General features: G+C 43.4%; 1 protein-coding gene across 1 annotated transcript in view; it reads right to left on the minus strand.

Moving 5' to 3' along the window:
- Positions 1–8,479: 8,479 nt before the first annotated feature.
- Positions 8,480–21,068, minus strand: part of LOC123256774 (CACN subunit beta associated regulatory protein) — a 41,091-nt gene continuing 28,502 nt past the window's right edge. Inside the window, exon 10 of the mRNA XM_044685338.1 lies at positions 8,480–8,514. Within this exon, the coding sequence (XP_044541273.1) occupies positions 8,480–8,514 (35 nt within the window). The remainder of the gene's footprint in view (positions 8,515–21,068) is intronic.

Genomic DNA, 21,068 nt, shown 5'->3' on the forward strand with positions numbered 1-21,068 from the left:
TTTAGGCCCCAGAGTGGAACAAATTGCAAATTTGGATGTAAAATTGATATTAAGGAAAATTTCCTAAAATTTAGAACTATCCAAAACTTGAGAGGGGAGTTACCTCAGGAGGTAGCAGGTTCCCTGTCATGAGAGGCCTTGAAACAAAGCGTGGTGGAGGACTTCTGTTGTTATAGAAATCCTTTTTCATGTTTGTACTGGACTAGATGGTTGCCAAGGTCCATTCCACCTCCAAAAATTAGAGAATATCAGAGTTTGAGACTTGGAAGAGAGCGCAGCAACTATCTAGTCCAACCCATGCCTGAAAAAAAAATCTCCACTAAAATATACCGCCCAAGTGTTTTCTACCTCTGTCCACTGCTCCTGGTTGTTTCCCTTTGGGGCCAACAGAGCTAGTCTAGACTTTTCCACGTGACAGCTCTTCAAATACTTGAACACAGCTATTGTGTTCCCCCTGAGTCATCGCCAGGGTAAGCACATACAGTTCCTTTAACCATTCCTCATATGGAATGAACTTGGGAGTCCTTCATCATCCTACTTTCTCTTCAAAAGACAGTCCAGCTTTTCAGTGCCCCTTTTTAATTCATCACATCCAAAACTGAACACACTCGTTTGAGGTCTGAACAGGGCAGAGTATAAGAGTGTTGCTTCCCTATTCCTGGAAGCCATGCCACTCCTAATGTAGCATTAGCTTCCCAAGACTGCATTAGCTTTTTTTGGCCAACACATCAGTCACACTGCTGACTCATACTGAACTTGTGGTCCAATAAACCCTCCGATTCTTTTCTGAACAACTGCTGCATATCCGTACCCCCCCCCCATCCTGTATTTATGGAGTTGAGCGTTTTGTACCCAAGTACAAGATGATGGATTTGGGTACTATGTAATATGCTTTGCAAACCTTATAACAATATAAAAATGCTAGCCATTATTTATCCTATTTGAATTTCAGCTTGCTAGATTCAGCCCAGTACTCTGAGTCCATCAGGACCCTTTAAGATCCTAATTTTGTCATCCATTGTGTTAGTTATCAAATGAGATATTTGAAAAGTACTTGATACATAGTAAGTTCTATATAGATGTTTATTCCTTGTCTTTTGTGCCTTCCAACTTTGTGTCCTCTGCATATTTAATGAGGAAGCCATCTATGCCTTTATCCAGGCCATTGATAATAATGTCAGACTGCACAGGGACAAGTACAGATCTGTTAAGATTACAAATTACAGTCTGGCCTGTAAACTAAATCCAACCCACTACCTGCCCTCCAATTCAGCCCCCACATGCCTACCTGTTTTTGTCTCAAGGCAGAAGCCTTACAGGACTAGGCACTGGAACATAGTTAGCCAAACTTTAGAGCATTTCATAGGAGACCTCCTGCCACACTGACACTGACTCATTAAAAACTCCTTGAGTTTGGATAACCAACCTGTCCACAAGAACAGTATTGTAATAATAGCTGATATTTATATAGTGCCTTTAAGGTTTGAAAAATGCTTTAAAATATCCTATTTGATCCAATGACTTTGGGAGGTAGGTACTATTATCCAGTTTTTTACAGATGAAAGTAAGGTAGGTAGAAGTAAAGGGATTTGTCCAGGGTTACACGGCTATTATCAGAGTTCAGATCTGGAAAAAAAAAATTGTGTATGTGTATATCACTATCTAGCTGATAAATTATAAGATACGATATCAAAAGCTTTGCTAAAATCTAAATAAACCATATTCATAGCATTTTCATCTAATACTTACTAATCCCAGCAAATAATCTTGTAAAATCCTTAGTAAAAAAGGAAATTATATTAGTCTGGTATGTTTATTCATAAACCATGTTGAATCTTGGAAATTCTCTCTTCAGGGGCAGCTGGGTGGCTCAGTGGATTGAGAGCCAGGTCTAGAGATGGGAGGTCCTAGGTTCAAATCTGGCCTCAGCCACTTCCCAGCTGTGTGACCCTGGGCAAGTCACTTGATCCCCATTGCCTAGCCCCCCACTCTTGCCTTGGAGCCAATACACAGTATTGACTCCAAGATGGAAGGTAAGGGTTTTTTTTTTTTAATTATCTCTTCATTTTCAGCAACCATCTTTTTAATGATCCTTTCAAAGGGCAGGCAGGTAGCATAGTGAATAAAATGCAAGGTTCAAATGACCTCAAACCCATTCAGGCTGTGTAACCCTGATCCTTATTGCCTAGCTCTTGCTATTCTGTTTTAGAATTGATACTAAGACAGAAGGCAAAAGTGTTCTCTTTTTTTTTTTAATTCAAGAATTTTCCCAGGAATCAGAGGCCTATAGTTTGTAGAATCTGTTTTCTTTCCTTTTTGACAATTGGGATATTTGCCCCTTTCCAGTCTTGTGGTGCCTCTCCGGTTTTGCATATTACCAACAGTGGCTCAGCCATCACATCTGGGATTTTTTTCTGGACCAGTGACTTGAAATCATCAAGAGGGATTGTGAAGTGCTATGTTACCATTTCCTTAATCTTGGCTATCGGTTGATAAACATTTATTTAGCACTGTACATTTAGTAGCATTCTAGCATTTAGCTAGAAATGCAAAGAAAAACAAAAGAGAGCCTACTCTCAGGAAGGTCACAGTCTAATGGAGGCAAAGCAGGTGAACAACTGTGTCAAGACAAGCTATAAATAGGACAAATTGGAAATAGTCAACAGAGGAAAGGTAGGAAGATGGAGAAAGGCCTCTTATAAAAAGTGGAACTTTTAACTGAGGTTTGAAGAAACCTAGGAAGACATTCAGAGGGGAGAGAGCATCTACCTGTAGAGATAGCCAGATAAAATGTCCTGAGTCAGGAGATGTGGAGTATTTTGTTCAGAAAACCACAAGGAAATCAGGATCACAGGATTTGCAGAGCAGGTAGAGTACAAGAAGACTAGAAATTTAGGGGACAGGTTACAAAGGATTTTATCTTTGATTCTGGAAGAAATCAAGAGCCACTGGAATTTATTGAATGGAGCAGGGAGCAGTGACATGGTTGGACCTGCACTTTAGGAATATCACTTTGCCAGCTTTGCAGAAAATGGATTAAATTAGAACCATGGCAGGGAGATGAATAGACTGTTAGACTAGTCTAAGCACTAGATGCTGAAGTCCTGCTAGGGTAGTAGCAGTGCCAGAGGTGAGAAGAGAACATATTGGAGAGATCTTGGCAACAAATTAGCTACGAGGGTTGAAAGAGTGGGAAAACAAGGATTGACACCTTGGTTGCGAGTTCAGGGGACTGTACAGGATTCTGAGGGACAGTTACTTTTTTTTTTAACCCTTGCCTTCCATCTTGGAATCAATACTGTGTATTGGTTCCATGGCAGAAGAGAGGTAAGGGATAGGCAGTGGGGGTCAAGTGACTTGCCTAGGGTCACACAACTGGGAAGTGTGTGAGGCCAGATTTGAACCTAGGACCTCCCATCTCTAGGCCTGACTCTGAACCCATTGAGCCACCCAGCTATTCTCTGGGACAGTTACTTTTAAAGGGTATGATTTGGGGGTAGCTATGTGGCATGGTAGATAGAGCACCAGGCCTGGAGTCTGAAGGACCTGTGTTCAAATATAACCTCAGGTGCTTTCTAACACTATGACTCTTCCAAACTTTGGCAAGTCACAACCCAAATTGCCTAGACTCTAGACCAGGGGTGGGCAACATTTTTGGCCGTGAGAGCCATAAATGCCACATTTTTTAAAACATAATTTTGTGAGAGCCGTCAGTGCTCATAGTGCGCGCTCCTATAACAGCACCTGAAAAAAAACTGACTTTATGGCTCCTGCAGAAAGAGCCATATCTGGCCCTCAAAAGAGCCAGATATGGCTCGAGAGCCATACGTTGCCAACCCCTGATCTAGAGCTTCCTCTTCTCTCTTAGAGCTTTTTTTTTTTTCTAAGATGGAAAGTAAGGGAGGATGGGGGCTGGGAGAATGAATTAATGAATAATCTGGAAGAAGATCTAGCAAAAGGAGACAGAAGAATCAGTCAGCTGTAGGAAGAGATCCAGGGAGATTTTTTTTTTAAACCTAGAGAGAAGAGAACAGCAAAGAGAAGGTGGTGATTGACATGGTCGGGGGCTGCAGAATGAGCGGTCAGGAAGGTATGAGGATTGAGAAAAGGCCATTGAATGTGGCAATTAAAAGGTTTTGGTAACTGGAGAGAGCACTTTCAGTTGGATGGGAGAAGCCAGGCTGTAGAATGTTAAGAAGAGAATTAGAGGCACCTGATGAGGAAGGCCTTCTAAAGGAGTTTAGACAAAAAAAAAAAAAAAAAAGAGGAGGCAAAGCTACAAGCAGTGGATGAAACAGGAGAGGGTTGGAGGGGGGGGGTGTTGTTTTTTTTGGTTTGTTTTTTGAGGAAAAGGTAAACCTGGGCAAGTTTGGAGGCGGTAGGGAAGCAGCCAAGAGAGAGATTGAAGATTAGCTCTCATGCCATGATGATCGAGAAAGTAGTCTGCTGGAGAAGACAAGATAGAATAGGATCCGTTGTACATAGAAGTGGGGCCGGCTCATCATGTGACATAGGAGTAATGGAGGAGATTGTGGCAGAGTATCTGGGGGATGGGAGAGGAGGGAGCTTTCAGAGTGGCCCCCAATTTTTTTTCTAGGAAAATATGAGTTGATATTCTTGAGGGAAACCATGGGAGATTTGAGGATGGATGGAAAAGTTTGGAAGAGCCAGCTATGGGGAGTGAGACAGTGAGTTAATTAGGAAGGTAAAAATAGGTTGGCATGCCACAGCCAGGACCCAGTTAAAATTATGCAATTTAAATTTACAGCGAACCCTGTCAGAATGGTTGTAGGACTTTCCTCCAGTTTCCTTCAGCAGTGTGTGCAGGAATGAAACAGCAAATGGTGGGAGTGATCCAAGGCAGGATGGACAATACATAAAGGGACATGGGCCTGAAGAGGAAAGTGTAGATTTGAGCTGGTTCACCTAGGGGTCAAGATGGAGAAAAGAAAGAAAGTAAAACTAGTGTGAAGGCAGTGGCCTGGGAGAGAACTCGGAAGTCCTGGTAAGGATGAAGAATAGGGTTTAGCATTGCAAGGCAGAGAGAGAGGTGGAATAGACTGTGATCAGATAAAGGAATTTCAGCATTCATGAACATGGAAGTAGTACATTTGTGAATGATTGCATAGCAAGACTGTGACCATTTTTGTGTGTGGCTGAATTAGGGTAGAGAAATAGCTCAAATGAAATAAGTTGAGAAACTTCAGGGTTAAGGTATTTGAAGTGTCACTATGACCGAGGCAGCTGGCTTTGCAGTGGACAGAGCATTGGGCTGAGAGGAAGACCTGAGTTCAAAAGTGACCCTAGGTAATTACTAGCTGTGTTACCCTGGGCACATCATTTGTCTTAGTTTCCTCAACTTTAAAGCAGGGATAGTAATAACAGAGTTGTAAAAAATCAGATGAGGTGATATTTGAAAAAAGCTCTCAGTACAATGCCTGGTATCAGGTTGGCACTGTGTAACTGAGGAAAGAAAGACTGTGAACCTGACACTGAACTCATTGAAGAAAGAGGAGGAGCAGCCCTGGGGGCTGGTGAACAACAGCTGTCAGGATTTCAGTGAGCTGGTCAGGAAGCATTTATTAAGCACCTACTATGTGCCAGGCATTATGCTAAGTTCTGGGGATACAAAAAGAGGCAAAAGAAGAGTCCCTGCTCCCAAGGAGCTCATAGTCTAATAGAATAGACAACAAACAATATGTACAAACAAGCTATATGCCACTTAAATTGGAGATAATTAATGGAGGGAAGGAATTAAAATTAAGAGATCGGGGGCAGCAGGGTAGCTCAGTGGATTGAGAGCCAGGCCTAGAGACAGGAGGTCCTAGGTTCAAATCTGGCCTAGGACCCTTGCCCAGCCGTGTGACCCTGGGCAAGTCACTTGACCCCCATTGCCCACCCTTACCACTCTTCCACCAAGGAACCAATACACAGAAGTTAAGGTTTAAAAAAAAAAAAATTAAGAGATCGGCGGCAGCTCAATAGATGTAGAGCCAGGCCTGGAGACTAGAAGTTCAGAGTTCAAATTTGACCTCAGACACTTCTTAGCTGTGTGACCCTGGGCAAGCCACTTAATCTCCATCACCTAATTCTTACTGCTCTTTACATAGTATATTAATTCTAATATGGAAAGTAAAGGTTAAAAAAAAAGGAAGAAACAGGATTGTGACGGCTTCTTTTAGAAGGTGGGATTTTAATTGAGACTTGAAAGAAGCCAGGGAAACCAAGGGGCAGAAATGAGAAGGGAGAGCATTTTGGGCATGAAGGACAGCCAGGGGAAATGTCTCTCACTTAGATCTTACTTGTGGAAAAACAGAGGACAGGGGCAACTGGGTAGTTCAGTGGATAGAGAGCCAGGCCTAGAGATGGGAGGTCCTGGATTCAAATCTGGTCTCTGATACTTTCTAACTGTGTAACCCTGGGCAAGTCACTTAACCCCCATTGGCTAACTCTTACCACTCTTCTGCCTTGGTTCCAAGGCAGAAGGTAAGAATTTAAAAAAAAATAACAACAAAAACCAAAAAACCGAGGGCAGTGTCACAGAGAGGTTAAACAGAGAGGCTAAAGGTGCAGCAAAGAGGCCAAAGGAGAGGTCAAATAGAGGGAGAACAAAGAGTAGCTGATGTCCCAAAAACCTAGAGAGATGAGAGTATCAAGGAGAAGATGATTGAGTGGCTAATGATTGAGACTCGAGAAGGAGGGTTTATTAAGTAAAGATAGTAGGGAGAGAAGCTGGAAATCAAAATAGAGCACAAGGAATATCCCAACTCTACCAGAGTTGGGGAGAGTGAGTGAAAGTGCAGCCAGGAAGCCTCTTATCGGAAGAGAGTCAAGTCTTAGAATCAGAAAATGAGAGGGGGAGGAAAGGAAAAAAAGTCAAAGATGAAAGCAAGTTTGTTGCCTCTGTTTTGCTTGTTCCTCTAGCCAGTATTCATAAGGGGGTGATCTTGAAGTTCTTCACCTTTCTGGTTGTCTTCTGGTTGGGAGGTGGCCTCCAACTTCTCAGTGGTGTCCCTAAAATGTGGCACCCAGAACTGAACGCATTATTCCACGTGAGAGCAGAATGCAACACGACTCTCATTTCTCTAATCCTGTGCTCTTTACTTTTCTTTCTTTCTTTCTTTCTTTTTTTTTTTTAAGCCTTATCTTCCAAGGCAGAAGAGCAATAAGAGCTAGGCAATGGGGATTAATGACTTGCCAGGGTTATACAGCCAGGAATTGTCTGAGGTCAGATTTGAACCCACGACCTCCTGTCCCTGTGCTTTTTCTTAATGCAGCCTAAACTTGCTTTAGCATTTTTCTTGGTTCTCCTATCATACTGTTGGGTCGTTGAATTTGCAGTCCACCAGAACCCCCCCCCCCCCAGTTCTTTCTCAGACAACTGCTATTTTCATGCCTCTCCCATCTTGAATTTACTTGAGAAGCTGATTTTTTAAACCAATGGGTAAGACTTTCAGTTTATCCCTATTATCTGTTGTCTTACTGGATTCAGCCAAACATTCTCATTTAAGATTCTTCTTCTTCTTCGTCATCCATTTTCTTCATCTTCTTTGCTTTCTTCTCATAATTCAACAATATATCCTTCCCCAACTGGAGGAGCCTTCAGGTATAACAAAGACTAAAAATGAGAGTGGGAAACTGGTTTATTAAAATGAATTAACATATCAATCAAGACTGGGTATAGGCGTGCTCCCCTACTTCTGCAAACAGAGGAGGTATGCTTTCTCTTCTCCAGGTACAAGCTTCTGGTTCCTTTTTTAATGAGGGAATTAGACTGAATGTTCTTTAAGGACCTTTCTGGCTTTGAATCATCTCCTCTAAGATCTAGGGCTGAAAGGAACCTCAGAAGCCCTCGTGTTGAAATCCATCATTTTATAATGAGGAGCTGAGACTGGGCAAGGTTAATCGAGTTGTCCGCAGTCACACGGATAGTGGGCATCAAAGTGGGGGTAGACTTTGAACCTCTGTCCATTGACTTTAAGTCATTTAACCTCACCTGAGTCTCCATTTTATCTGCAAGTAAACTGGGATAGAATAATATTTGCCCCTTGCTGTTTTACAGCTGTCGTAAGAAAGGTCTGAGCTGGAGAAAAACTTAGAGATTTCCTTAATCCATACAGTACCTGACACAATAGATAAAATGCTAAACCTAAAGGCAGGAAGATATGAGTTCAATTCTGGCCTCAGACACTTAGTAGCTATGCTCAGGTATAGACCCTGAGCAAGTCATATAAGCCCTGCCTCTCAGTTTCCTCATCAGTAAAATGGGGATAATAATAGCATCTGCCTCCAGGGTTGTTGGGAAGGTCAAATGAGAGTATATTTATAAATTGCTTTGCAAAGCTGAAAGTGCTACACGTACCAGCTAGTAGTAATAGTAGCTAAGTAATACAGCCCCCCCCCCAAGATTGGAGTCAGAGTGGAGGGCTGGCCAGTGGTGTGGTCATCAGTACCCAGACTGGTCATTGAGCCGATCTTTTTATGAAAAAGAGGAACTGCTGCCATAGCTCCCTCCTGGGGAAGAAGAGCCCATTTGTCAGAGGGCTTAGGAGCCCATGTGGGGAGGGGAATATTAATGATTAAACCTCTCCTCCCAGGGAAGAAGAACAGACTGTCAGGGGCACCTCGCGATTTGGTGAATAAACCAAAATTAAGGGGCACCTTGCTGCGGGAATTGCTTATCCTCCCTCCTCAGCCAGCCCCCCAGCAGTGCTGGAGCTGCTCAGCCCTGCAGGCTTCCAGCAGGGAAAGATTCCATTAAAATAACTTGCAAATGGTTTTGATCAATTGAGCAGTGAGAATAGGGAGTGAGTCACAGGCAGAGGTGGGAGCTCTGTGTGTGTATTTAATATTTCAAGCCTCCATGATTTCTTCTGGGTGGATATGTCGTCAACAACACAGATTACAGCCCCCACGCACCTACCTCAGTTAGGGGTTGGGGAGGGTTCGTGAGGTGCTCTGGATGAATTTCATGGGGTGTCAGGAAAGCACTGGAGGGGGCCTCTGGGGGAGGGAATGCCCCCCCCCCTTGCTGGCCCTTAATTACTCTGTGACCTTGGGCAGCACGCCAGCCTCTCTGAACCTTGCCGCCTACGTTTGGAAGGCAATCGTCATCCTGGCCCTGTGTGTGGCACGGGGTTTTGAGTGTGGAGCAAAAACATTTGGTAAACTTTAAGGCACCCGTGCTTATTTTTAGCTAGGCGGATCCCAATAAGGAGACATCCAGCTTGGTAGGACCTGCCAGACCCTTGTGTTTCCAGTATGTGCTTTTTTTCCTTTTTTTTTTTTTTAACCCCTTACCTTCTGCTGTAGAATCAATAAATATTGGCTCCAAGGCAGAAGAGCAGTAAAGGCTAGGAGGCAATGGGAGTTAAGTGACTTGTCCAAGGTCCCCCAGCTAGGCAGTGTCTAAGACTAGATTTGAACCCAGGACCTCTCAACTCCAGGCTAGATTCTCTATCCTTTGAGGCCCTAGGGTCATCTCTTCATTAGTGTGGAAGAAGGCTTATCTATATAGATGTGCACTTACATGTACTTTTAGTTATTCAGAACTCTTTTTTTTTAATTCTCACAAATAACTTGCTTTTCATTACCTTCCTTTCCAAATACATTCCTTCTTTGCCCCCTCCCCATAAAGAGAAATAAATGTTTTCACCAGTTATACAACCCTGACTGTGTCTATTCTGACAATGTATACAGTATTCTGTACTCATAGTCCATCCCCTCCCCAAAGAAGGGAGACAAGTGCATCTTCTCATCTCTTCTTCAGGGCCATGCTTGATCATTATAATCAGGTAGTGCCCAGCTTTGCTTTGTTCTTTACATTTAAATTGTAGTCCATGATCTGAGGTATAAAGTACTCAAGTCTGAAAGGACATTTAAGGCGGTAGTGAGTTCCCTGTCCCTGAAGGTATTTGTATAGAGATCATTTGTCATGAGTGCTATATGAAGGAGAGATGCTGAAGCAGCTAGGTAGCACACTGGAGTCAAAAAGGACTGGGTTCAAATGTGACCTCAGCTCCTTCCTAGTTGTGTGACCTTGGGCAAGTCACTTACCCCCATCACTTAGGCCTTCTTGCTTTTCTGTCTTAGAATTGATATTAAGCCAGAAGGTTGGGGAGAGGGGTTCTTCTTTTTTTTTTTTTTTTAAGAGAGTGATGCATCAGAAAGGATGGCACTAGAAGATTCACCTCTTGTTAGAAGGGATGGTTGGCCTGACTTGCCCAGAACCCAGGAGGAATGGTGGCTCCATGGTGGGAGCCCACCACACCAGAGAAAAGGAAGCAAAGTTAGGTTTCCCTGATCTAGGGCAGGGCCGACCTCCTGAAATTTAAGGTGACTGGGAGCATCGAAGCCTTCTCATGAGAGAAGATGTTTGCTGGCCTTGGGGAGACGTGAGTTCTGCCCTTGGCCACTTGTGGCTCTGTGGGCCTTGGATCCCTCATCTCTAATGCGAGGGGGTTGGCCTCGATGCTCTCAGGGGTCTCTCGAGTCCCAGCCTTCGGTGATTCTGTCTGGGCCTGGGCTTGAGCCCCAGCTCTGGAACTGATTTGACCTATGTCTTGGCCAAGTAATTTCTCTTCAGTCTCCATTTCTGGAAAAGTTGGCCTTGGAGCCCAGAGAGCTGGGAAACGGCTCTATATCTGCCCCAAGATCCCAGTCGTCTCCTACCCTGTAAATGGAACATGAACAGAGCCCTGTGCCTGGGGCAGAGTCCAGGGGGTCTGAGGAACCCCTGGGTTCAAGCCTGGCTCTTTTGCAGACCCCTTCTTCCTCTCTAGGCCTCTGTCTACATAGGAGAGGGTCTCCAAGGCCCCTTTCTTACCCTGCAGTTTCCCCAAGCAGTCAGGCTGCCATACCTCATTGAAAACAAAAATACAAAACAAAAGCTTCCAGGTATTGCGTCTTTTCCTTCTCTCTCCCTGACTCGTGCTTGGATCTGGTGTTTGGGAGGGGAGGCAGGGGAGAGCAGGAAGATGGGGCGCATTAAAAAGCCTGAAACTAAAAATAAAGGGTGTCGAGTATTTACTAAGGTGGCTTTTTATAGCCGACGATCCCTTACGTGCAAGTAGACGTGTGCTTTGAAGCTGGTGAATCAGGCCGTTTTGAAGCCCTTTATGTAAGAAGAGGTCCTATTTTGAACAGCTTTTGTGTTGAAAGGGGATGGAATCTTCGAGCGGGGTGACTAGGGAGAAGGAGGGGGGCCCCCCGAAACTGACGTCTGTCCCTGAGCAGTGGTGAGGCCCCAGGCAGCCTCGGCAGGGTCGGGTGTGGGCTGCTGGTCTTTAGCAATGTGCAGCCCTTAATGGAGAGGCAGGATAATAGAGATTTTAATAGATGAGGCACAATGGGTCACAGGCTCCAGTGTGGGCTGCAGTGACGGGTGCAAAAAGCCTATTTTCAGTGTTAAATTCTATGTTTTCATTAATTGAGCCTGGTCTGCTCTCACCAGAGAGGGCTAAGCTGATGAAACTGGCTCTTCTCTCGATTCTTTCCTCCTGTTTCTTTTCTCAGAAAAGGTTCCTGGCATCAGCATCATCATAAAAACCCCTATTTTTGGAGTCCCTTGCAATTAAAAAAAAAAAAAAAAAGATTTGGCTCATAGTAATCTTGTGGGGTGGATAATGGATGATATCTGTATAGATCTGTAGCTCTATCTATAGTTGTTTTTTTGTTTTTTTTTCTTTAGTGAATCCCAGAGCAGGCTGAAAGGGGATTTAAAGGTTTTAGGCATTACCTTGGATAAGTCTCTTCCCCTATAAGCCTCAGTTTCCTCATCCATAAAATGATGGTAGTGATACTCAGAAGAGCATAGAAGGGAACTGGAAGATGATCAGGTTGTTGTTGTTGTTGTTTTGGTTTTACAGATGAGGAAACTGAACCCCAGGGAGGTAAATCGCCCAAAATCACACAGCACTCCAAGTAGTAGAATTGGGATTTGAACCCAGGCTCCTCTGACTACCAATCTAGAACTGTTTCTGCTATGCCACACATAGAGTATACTTTCAGTAATCATATGGGGGGAAGGAATGACAGCTCGGTGGCTCAGTAGATAGAGAGCCAGGTCTAGAGATGAGAAATCCTGGGTGGCCTCAGATACTTCCTTGCTCTGTGACCCTGGGCAAGTTGCTTAATCCTCAATCTTCTACTTGGAACCAATACATATTATTGATTCTTAGATGGAAAGTAAGCGTTTAAAAATAAAAAATAAATCCTACATAATGGGAAAAGAAAAGGATGTTGCAAACTCAAAACTGTTATCAAAGTGTGATTTGCGATAATCTGGAAAACTTCAGCATGTCACATGTGGGTCACCATGTAATAAGTTGCCAAGAATAGTTGGGAACCCATTTTACTGGAGTACAGTAAGCATCCCTAGGTTAGTCTGCCCTGGGAACATAGCAATCATTCTACCCATTTTGTAGATAAGAAAATTGAAGCTAGAGGGAAGGCAAATTTGCTCAGAATTCCCTGGCCTGGTAAGTTAGGGATGTGCAATTGAGTCTTCAGATGGCTTGTTTAGGACTGCTGTCTCAATCATGTCTGGGATGAACATTCATGCTACCAAAGAGCAGGCTATAGAGACTCTGGTCTTGGGGTTTAGCTCCCCTCTGTCCTCCCCATGGCCCACCCCCAGCTCTATCTCTACAATGATTCTCTTGCTTTTGTAGGCAGATCATATGCAAAAGATGATTTGGCCTACCCAGAGGCACTAAAAGTAGGAGTTTTAGGCACCAGAAAGCTCACAAATCACTAGTTTGCATGTGCCTTTGCTTAAACTGGGGAGTTTCGTGAAAGAAGCTATATGGGGTAATTACATTGAAAGGTCCAGAAGTGTGGCAGCTATGATAATTCATAAGTTATGGAGTGAAGGGGACCATTAGAATAGGAAAAGTCAGGTCTGAGAGGGACCTTAAAACATGGAATGGGGGCAGCTGGGTAGCTCAGTGGATTGAGAGCCAGACCTAGAGACAGGAGGTCGTAGGTTCAAATCTAGCCTCAGACACTTCCCAGCTGTGTGACCCTGGGCAAGTCACTTGATGCTTGGAGGACCCTTAGACCCTGGGATGGCAAGGCCAAGAAGGTCTTTAGAACCCAGGATTGCAGAGCCAAGAAAGCCCTTTCATAGTTTATTAACGCTCCACCATTGTGAGTTTTTTCCCTTTTTCCTCAACAGAGACCCCATCTTCCCCAACTTAGTCACTAAGAGGGCTGAGACCACCCAAAACAGACTTCCTTTGATCTCATTCACTTCAGTCTCAATTCTTCCTCAGTTAATCTTCCACTCTCCCAAATCCATCCTCAATCTTCTAGCCCTTCCTCCTTCCCATATTCTTTGTCCTGACGGGTTAGACTTGGCTTCGGCAATACTGGTTCGAATCTTGCTTCAGTTACCTAGCCTTTAGTTCTGTGGTCCTGGGCCTCCCTCAGCCTCTCTGAGCAGTCTCCTCACCTGTTGAATCAGGATGATGATAATGGTCCCTACTTATTCTCAGGAGCCCATCAAAGAATGCAAACCTTGGCGGAGTTTAGAAATGTCCGGCTGTTACTCTTAGCAAGCTTCACATCGTTGTTCCACCTAATAGCAATTTAGCTCAACTCAACCATCCTTGATTAAACACTTGTCATGGATAAGACCATCTCTAAGTGCCATCTCTGTCTTCCCCTGCGCCGCCAGACATCTGGAAACAATTGTTTACTTGCCACTTCCCTAACACCCACTTACATTTCAACCCACTGCAATCATAGGATCACAGATTTAGGAGCTGCAAGGGACCTCAAAGGCCATCCAGTCCAACCTTTTCATTTAACAGATAAGAAAAGTGAAGTCCAGACAGGTGTGTGACTTCCCTAAGGTAATCCAGGTAGTTAGCATCAAAGGTAGAGGTTGAACCCAGGTCCTGTGACCACAGATGGATCAGTCAATCAGTAAGCATTTAAGGACTTGCTATGTTTTAGGCAGGGCAGCCAGGTGGCACAGTGGATAAAGTGTAGATGACAAACCAATCTAGTATCTTGGCCAAGAAAACCTCAAATGAGATCATGGAGAGTTGGACGCAACCAAACAGCAGGGTCTTCTAAGTAATGAGAATACCCAAAAAAGGCAAAAATAGTCTCTCCTCACAAGGAGCTTGCATTCTTTTTTTTTTTTTTGTTAACCCATACCTTCCATCTTGGAATCAATACTGTGTATTGGTTAGGAGCTTGCATTCTAATGGGAGGAAACAACATGCATGTAAATCGGTACATACCAGAGACTTACAGAGTAAATGAAATAACCTTAAAGACAAAATCTGTAGCAGGAGGGTGAACTGGAAAAGACCTCAAAGGGGCTTTGAGCTAAATTTCAAAGGAAACAGAGGTGGAGGTGAGGAGTCCTAGCATTTAGGCGGGTGCGGAGAGGAGGGGAGGGTGTTGTGAGTGGAATGAGGAACATCAAATTAACCAATATGGCTGAATTTTAGCTTTCTTGGGAGGAGAATCAAGTAGAAGACTGAAAAGGTTGGAAGAGGCCAAGTCAAGAAGAGTTTTAAACCATCAAATTAAGAACTCTCTATTTGATTCTTGAAGTCATAAAAAGCCACCGAATTTTACTGAATAGGACAGTGACATTTTCATGCCTATATTTTGGAAAGATTACTTGGAGAGTAGGAGACCTTAGTCTGGGAGAGAGATGATGGCCTGAATTAGGGTGGTAGTTGTAGGAGCTGATAGAAGAGGACATATAAGAGAAATACTAGGAAAGCAGAAAAAAGATTTAACAGTTGATTAATAGTATGTGTATGTAGGGGAAATGGGCATGAGGAGTTGGGATGACACCAAGATTGTGACCCTGAGGGCCTGGAAGGATGGGAAGAGTCTCTTCTCTTTACATTCCCAGCGTGGACACCCGACCTAGAGCCAGCAGAACCTGGATTCAAATAGCCTCATATACGTCCTAGCCGTGTGACCCTGGGCAAGTCATTTCACTCTCATTGCCTAGTCCTTACCACTCTTCTACCTTGGAACCAATACACAGTATTGATTACGGGGATGGGAAGGGTTTGGGGGTTGGAAACCAGTGTTCTAACAGGAGCCTATAGACTTCACCAAAAAAATAAGAAGCCCATATTAGAGAAACTGGGAGGTTGGATAACTTTGGCCCTGCTCTCATAGCCAGCATGTGTCAGAAGTTGGACTCTGAGTCCATCTATCCCTCTCTGCATTTATGCTGCACCAACCTCTCAATTCTTATATTGTTTTCTAGTTTAAATTACCTGACCCTCAGATCCTAAAGTGTCCACCAGGACCTTGAAAACCCGCCTCCATCTCGCAAGAATTCTGTCCCACATTCCATCACAAAGCCACAGTCTGTCTCAGCCTGCTACCCTGAAGGCCATAACAATCCACACAGCAAAGATTCCACTTCTGTGGCACTGTAAAGTGGGGACTCTGTCACCATCTTTTGGAGAGGGCTCAGCAAGAAGTCCTTCACATCTTGACCCTGGAGACATAGTCAAGCTAATAGCTATGTGACCCTCTGTTTGCCTCAGTTTCCTCAACTGTAAAATGAGAATAATAAAAGCACCTACCTTGCAGGGTTGTTATGAGGATCAAACAAGATAACATTTGCAAGTTGCTTAGCACAGTGCCCAATACAGAATAGGTGCTTAATAAATGCTTGTTTCCTTCCCTCTCAAAATCTTAAATGCATAAAATAATAGAATTGCAAAGAAAACCAATTATGTTGAAATACAGTTATCAAAATATTTACCAGTATACAAATTCATGGACCGCTAGCATAGAGGGCTTCTTGCTGTGTCCAGAGGAAAAGAGGAAGTTCTAGATCACTACATCCTGGGCAGGGCTGTCTACCAATGAGCATGGTCTAGACTGGAGAAATCCTGGTGACAGTGACAAGGTCAGGCAACCTCTAAATCCATGTTGCCGCCGGGGGTGAATTAGGCTAAAAAGAGCCCATTGACAAGCCTGGGTTTTCTCAACCAAGATGGAACCCCAAATGTGCACAATAACAGAGCATTCAGGAGTTGGGGGTGCAGCGTCTACATGGCCTGATAGCACCAGAAGGCAGCACCCTCTAAGAACCTCCTAGCTATAACTTTGCCAGGCTCAAATCTAGTCCCTTAGGTCAAAGACTTGGGAGATGACTGGAGTTCCCTTGGAAGGGAGTCCCTAGCCCAGCACCTAGCACATAAAAGGCTTAATCAGTGAGTGTAGATTGATTCCTGGACAGACATGGACAACTCCTATGCTTAGAGCACTTCATGGTTAGAGAATACTTTATAAATCATTCAGCAAGAAAAAGGCAATCCACCTCCAGAGAAAGAACTGATGAACTCGCAGGACAAATTATTCTCACTTTATTTTTCTTGGATTTTTTTATAATAGGACTAATGTGGAAATATATTTTTTACATGATTGCACACATATTTTTGATCCATTGCTTGTCTTCCTAGTGGAAAGGGGAGGGGCAAGAGGGAGAGAGAAAATTTGGAACTCAAAAAACATTTTTTGAAAGGAACGTTGAAAATAAACAAGTGGCATTCTTTTTTGTTTTTTGTTTTTTTTATCTACATCAATTAGCAAGAATTTATTAAGTCCTTACTGGAAGCCAGACACAGCACTAAAAAGAAAAAGCAGAAATGGCCTCTGCCTTCAAGGAGCTTACATTCCAGAGAGGGAGAGGACATGAGGAAATCCGTTCACAGGAGATAAGTGCAGAGTAGGTGGAAGGTGGCGGCAGCCATAGAACAGAAAGGTACAATGTATTCTCTTAGCTCTCGTAGTAGCCCTGGGAGGCAGGCAGGGGAGGAATGGAGACACTGCCTCGTGTATTTATTATACCAATTAACTAGGAATGCCTGGAGTCCCCAGGAGGGAGATACCGCTGAGAACTGCAGTGGTCAGAGAATACTCTGCTGCTTTTTCTTTTTTTTAATACTAACTTAACACACATCAAATAAAATGAGCATTTCCCCATGCAAAATAGAATAAAGGTGACTGTATATAAAAACAGAAAGTTCTTCTTATAGTTTGCTTTTCCCTTTAAGTATAGGCTATCCCAAAAGCCATAGTGTAGTTTGGGTCTATTAAAGCCTAGAATGCCCCTGAGACATTTGGGGACAACCTGTATATCATAAATTCAGCAGCATGTCTCTTCCAGAACTCTCCTGCTTCTCTGTGATTTGTGATTTGTTCTGACCTTCCTTCTGTCTCTTCTGTAGAGTTTTTAATGTTTCAGTGCCCTTTTCTTTCTCTTTTTTTTTTTTGCAAATCTGACCCTGCCCCCTTCTCTCTCACTCTCTTACTTCCGCATCCCCAAAAAGCTACTTAATATGTCTATGTGCATGTATTCAGACATAAAACACATATGTGCATGTATATGTATATAGGTATGTGTAGGTATATATATGTATATGTATATTTATACATATATCATAGGTAGGTAAGTACGTAGAGATAAAACACTTGTAAGGCAGCTAGGTGACACAGTGGATAGAGCAGTGAACCTAGGGTCAGGAAAACCTAAATTCAGATCCTGCCTCAGACATTTATTAGCTGTGTGACCCTGAGCAAGTCACATAATCTTCATTTGCCTCATTTTACTCATCTGTAAAATAATACCCATCTCCCAGATCTGATGTGAGAATCCAGTGAGATAACATTATAGTTTTTTGTGAACTTTAATTAAAGCACTATATGGATGGTAGCAATATACATAAATGTATGCATATTGTCTGAGTGTGTGTATACACACAGCATGTGTAGCCAAGGAAAATAAAATCCCACGTTGTCTGTATCCAAAAATATAATCCCATCTCCATGTCAGGAAGTGAGCGAGTGGCCAGCTTCATCACTGCCCCTCTAAAGTCATGACTGACCATTGGGTTGTTCAGGATTCATAATTCTTTCAAAGGTCTTTTTTTCTTCTGTGCTCTGTCATTGGGTAAATGGGTCTCTCCATTTTGCTCCCTCCACTCTTCATCAGTCTCCAATTAGTGTGATCTAATGAATGTCTCCTGCCTCTGTCATATTATTCAGATTTGAAATGTGTATGTTTCATTTGGGCTGGAACCAGTGCCATATTTCACATAACTTCAAATAACTCCAGTTTAAGAACATGTGACCACTTCAAGGATTCATTAATGATAATAATCAGGACCCAGCTGTATGTCAGTCTTCCCAGGTTTCTCTGAATTTCCATCCCTTCATCATTTTTTAAGGTGTTTCGCTATTCCCTGTTTGATGGGAACAGCCTTAGTTTCCAGTTTGTTGTGATAATGAGAAGAGGCCCTATATATATTTTTGTGCTTGTGGTTGCTTTTCCTCTTTCTTTGATCTCTTTGGAGCCTGGTAAAATGATATTGAGAGGTCAAAAAGTATCCCAGTTTAAAGATTTTTTATGTGAATTCTTTTCTAGAATTATTGGATCAATTTGCAGCTCCCTAACAGTGTAGTAATGTACCTATCCTCCCACAGCCCCTCCAACAATTGTCATTTTCCCTTTTTATCACCCTTGCCAATCTGATGGGTGTGAAGTAAAACCTCAAAATTGTTTTAATTTGCATTTCTCTAATTATTAGCAATTTGAAGCATTTCTTCAGAGAAATGTTGATAGCTTGGGTTTTTTTCTTTTTCTTTCTTGCCTATTCATATCCTTTGAGTGGTCAGGGAAATGGAAGGGAATAGGAATAGAGCCAGGCCTTGAAGAGTTGGTAGATTTGAGATGAACAGAGAGAAGTAAATGGTATGACTAGGGTCTCCAAGGCAAGAATAGGAATAAAAGCTCAGTGCCCCTGGGAAGAAGGTGGCACAAGGGTTATTGTCCCATTTAATTGATGAAGAAACTAAGACCTAGTAAAATCAGTGTGATTTGGCCAGGATCCCATAACTAATTAGCCTCAGGATTTAGTATAAGAGCAGTGTTTTAAGAGTTGGAAGACTTGGCTTCAGATTTTGGAAACACCTGTGTGGCCTTGGGCAAGTAAGTTATTACTTCATTTTTCTAAGCCAGTTTTCCTTTCTATACATCCTAATAAAAGATGTAGTCCCTGATTCCTGGGGTTCCTTTCAGCTCTACATTTAGGATCCTACAATTCCAGGTCTGATCGATCTCTCTCTCTCTCTCTCTCCCCCCACCGTCTCTCTCTGTTTCTCTTTCTCTCTGTCTGTCTCACACACACACACACAGAGTCTGTGAAGTCTGAGCATGATGTGGGCCTAGACATGGTGAGATTATCCTGGCTGAAATTTGGAGGGTAGGGAAGCTAGTCTGGTTGGGGTCCTGTCCGTCCATTCACCAGCTTCTGAAGCAAGCAGTCTTCTTATAACCTCCTGAAGTGACGGTATATTTGCCTCAGTTTTTACCAAGTCAGGCAGTGTTGCCTGCATAGACTAGCAGCCTGTGGGCCAGTCTTGAGCACAATTGATGCTTCTCTCCCTGCCCCTGGAGAAAGAAAGGGGCCCTTGAGCCCTGAGCAGTGGGTCTGAAGAAGGGGCCTCCCCCTCCCCAAAAGCTCTGCTATGACTAATGCAGACTTGTCACATGACTGGAGGTGGGTGCTGAGGGGGGTGACTATCACTCCCTCTTGGCACGTGTGTGAGTGACAGTCACGGGGAGCTGGGGGTGGGGGGGGGGGCTTGTCTTGTGTGACAGAATCCACCAGCTCCCTGGGAGCATTGTAAAGACAAATTCTATTCCTTTTCTCCCCTCTGTGTCCCCCCACCCCCACCCCCTTACTTAGCTGAGCACAGTTGATTGCAGGTATCTTGGGAAAGGATTCTGCATTTCAACACAGGTGGCTGAATCTGAATGCTAACTTGACTATTCAGCCTGTCTGTGGCCTGGGACAAATCATTTTACCTCCCTAGGCCTTGGCTTTTTGGTTTCTTCTTTCTAACCTAATCCCAATCTGAGTCTAGGTACGTCATTCTCCCTAATCTGCCACCCAGTGCCCCGAAGACTCATTTGTAATTAAATGATTTGCCTCCTGGGCACACTTTCTAAACTTCATATCTTGGCATATAGTCAGTGCTTAATAGATGTTTGGTGATTGCATGAATGCCTAAGGAAGTTTGATCATGTGAAAAAGGGCTGGAATTGGACTTTGTGATCTCTAAGGCTTCTTCTGTCTTTTAATCCTATGTGACACCAAGGCAATTTAGATGATGATGAGTGCTGGAAGAGTCAAGAGTCAGGAAGACCTGGGTTCAAATCCACCCCTCAGATACTTACTATCTGGGTACCTCTGGGCAAAGTATTTAATCTCAGTCTGTCTTGGTTTCCTCAACTGTAATATGAAGATAATATTAGCATCTCTCTCCCAGAATAGTAAGGATCAAATGAGTTATTTGTAAAGAGATAACCACAGCGCCTGGCACATAGTAGGCACTTAATAAATGTTCGTTTCCTTCCTTTTGTAACTGGTGAATGAATTCATGAAAGCAGTGATCATCTGAGCCTAGCTCCAAGCCAGAGTTGAGTATTCCTTGCTAGAGGCCTCCTAGAGGCTTCTTTTACTGTCCTGAATCAAAGAATATAAGAACTGAAAAGGACCATTTAGATCAAATCTGAATCCCCTTTCTTTTAATGGGGAAACAAGCCTAAAAGAAGAAACTTTTCTCAAAGTCATATAATAAATTAGCGGCAGAGTCAAGACAGATACCAAGGTCCTACTAAATCCTGGTCAGTAGCACCTCATCAGGGAGCCAAGCCATTCATCTTTGCCAAATAAAATTGAGAATAGAGAAGAATTAATGTAGCCTGGAAGGTCTGAGCTAAAAGTCAAAAATCCAGAATTCTCAACTCAATTCCTCACTCTTGTTTCCCCCTCTGTTAGCTTCAAGGAATTGAACTAGATGATATCAACAGGTCCCTCCATTCCTGACATTCTGTTCTAAGCTCCCTCCCAGATCTGACATTCTCTGTCCCTAGGGTCCTCCCAGCTCTGACATTGTGTGTTAAGGACTCTCCCCGGTCTTACATTGTCTATTCTAAGGATCCTTTCTCTCCCTCCCTCTGTCTGTCTGTCTGTCTGTCTGTCTCTGTCTCTCTCTCCCTCTCCCTC

The sequence above is a fragment of the Gracilinanus agilis genome, chromosome 1, assembly GCF_016433145.1.
Source record: "Gracilinanus agilis isolate LMUSP501 chromosome 1, AgileGrace, whole genome shotgun sequence".
Taxonomy (NCBI): domain Eukaryota; kingdom Metazoa; phylum Chordata; class Mammalia; order Didelphimorphia; family Didelphidae; genus Gracilinanus; species Gracilinanus agilis.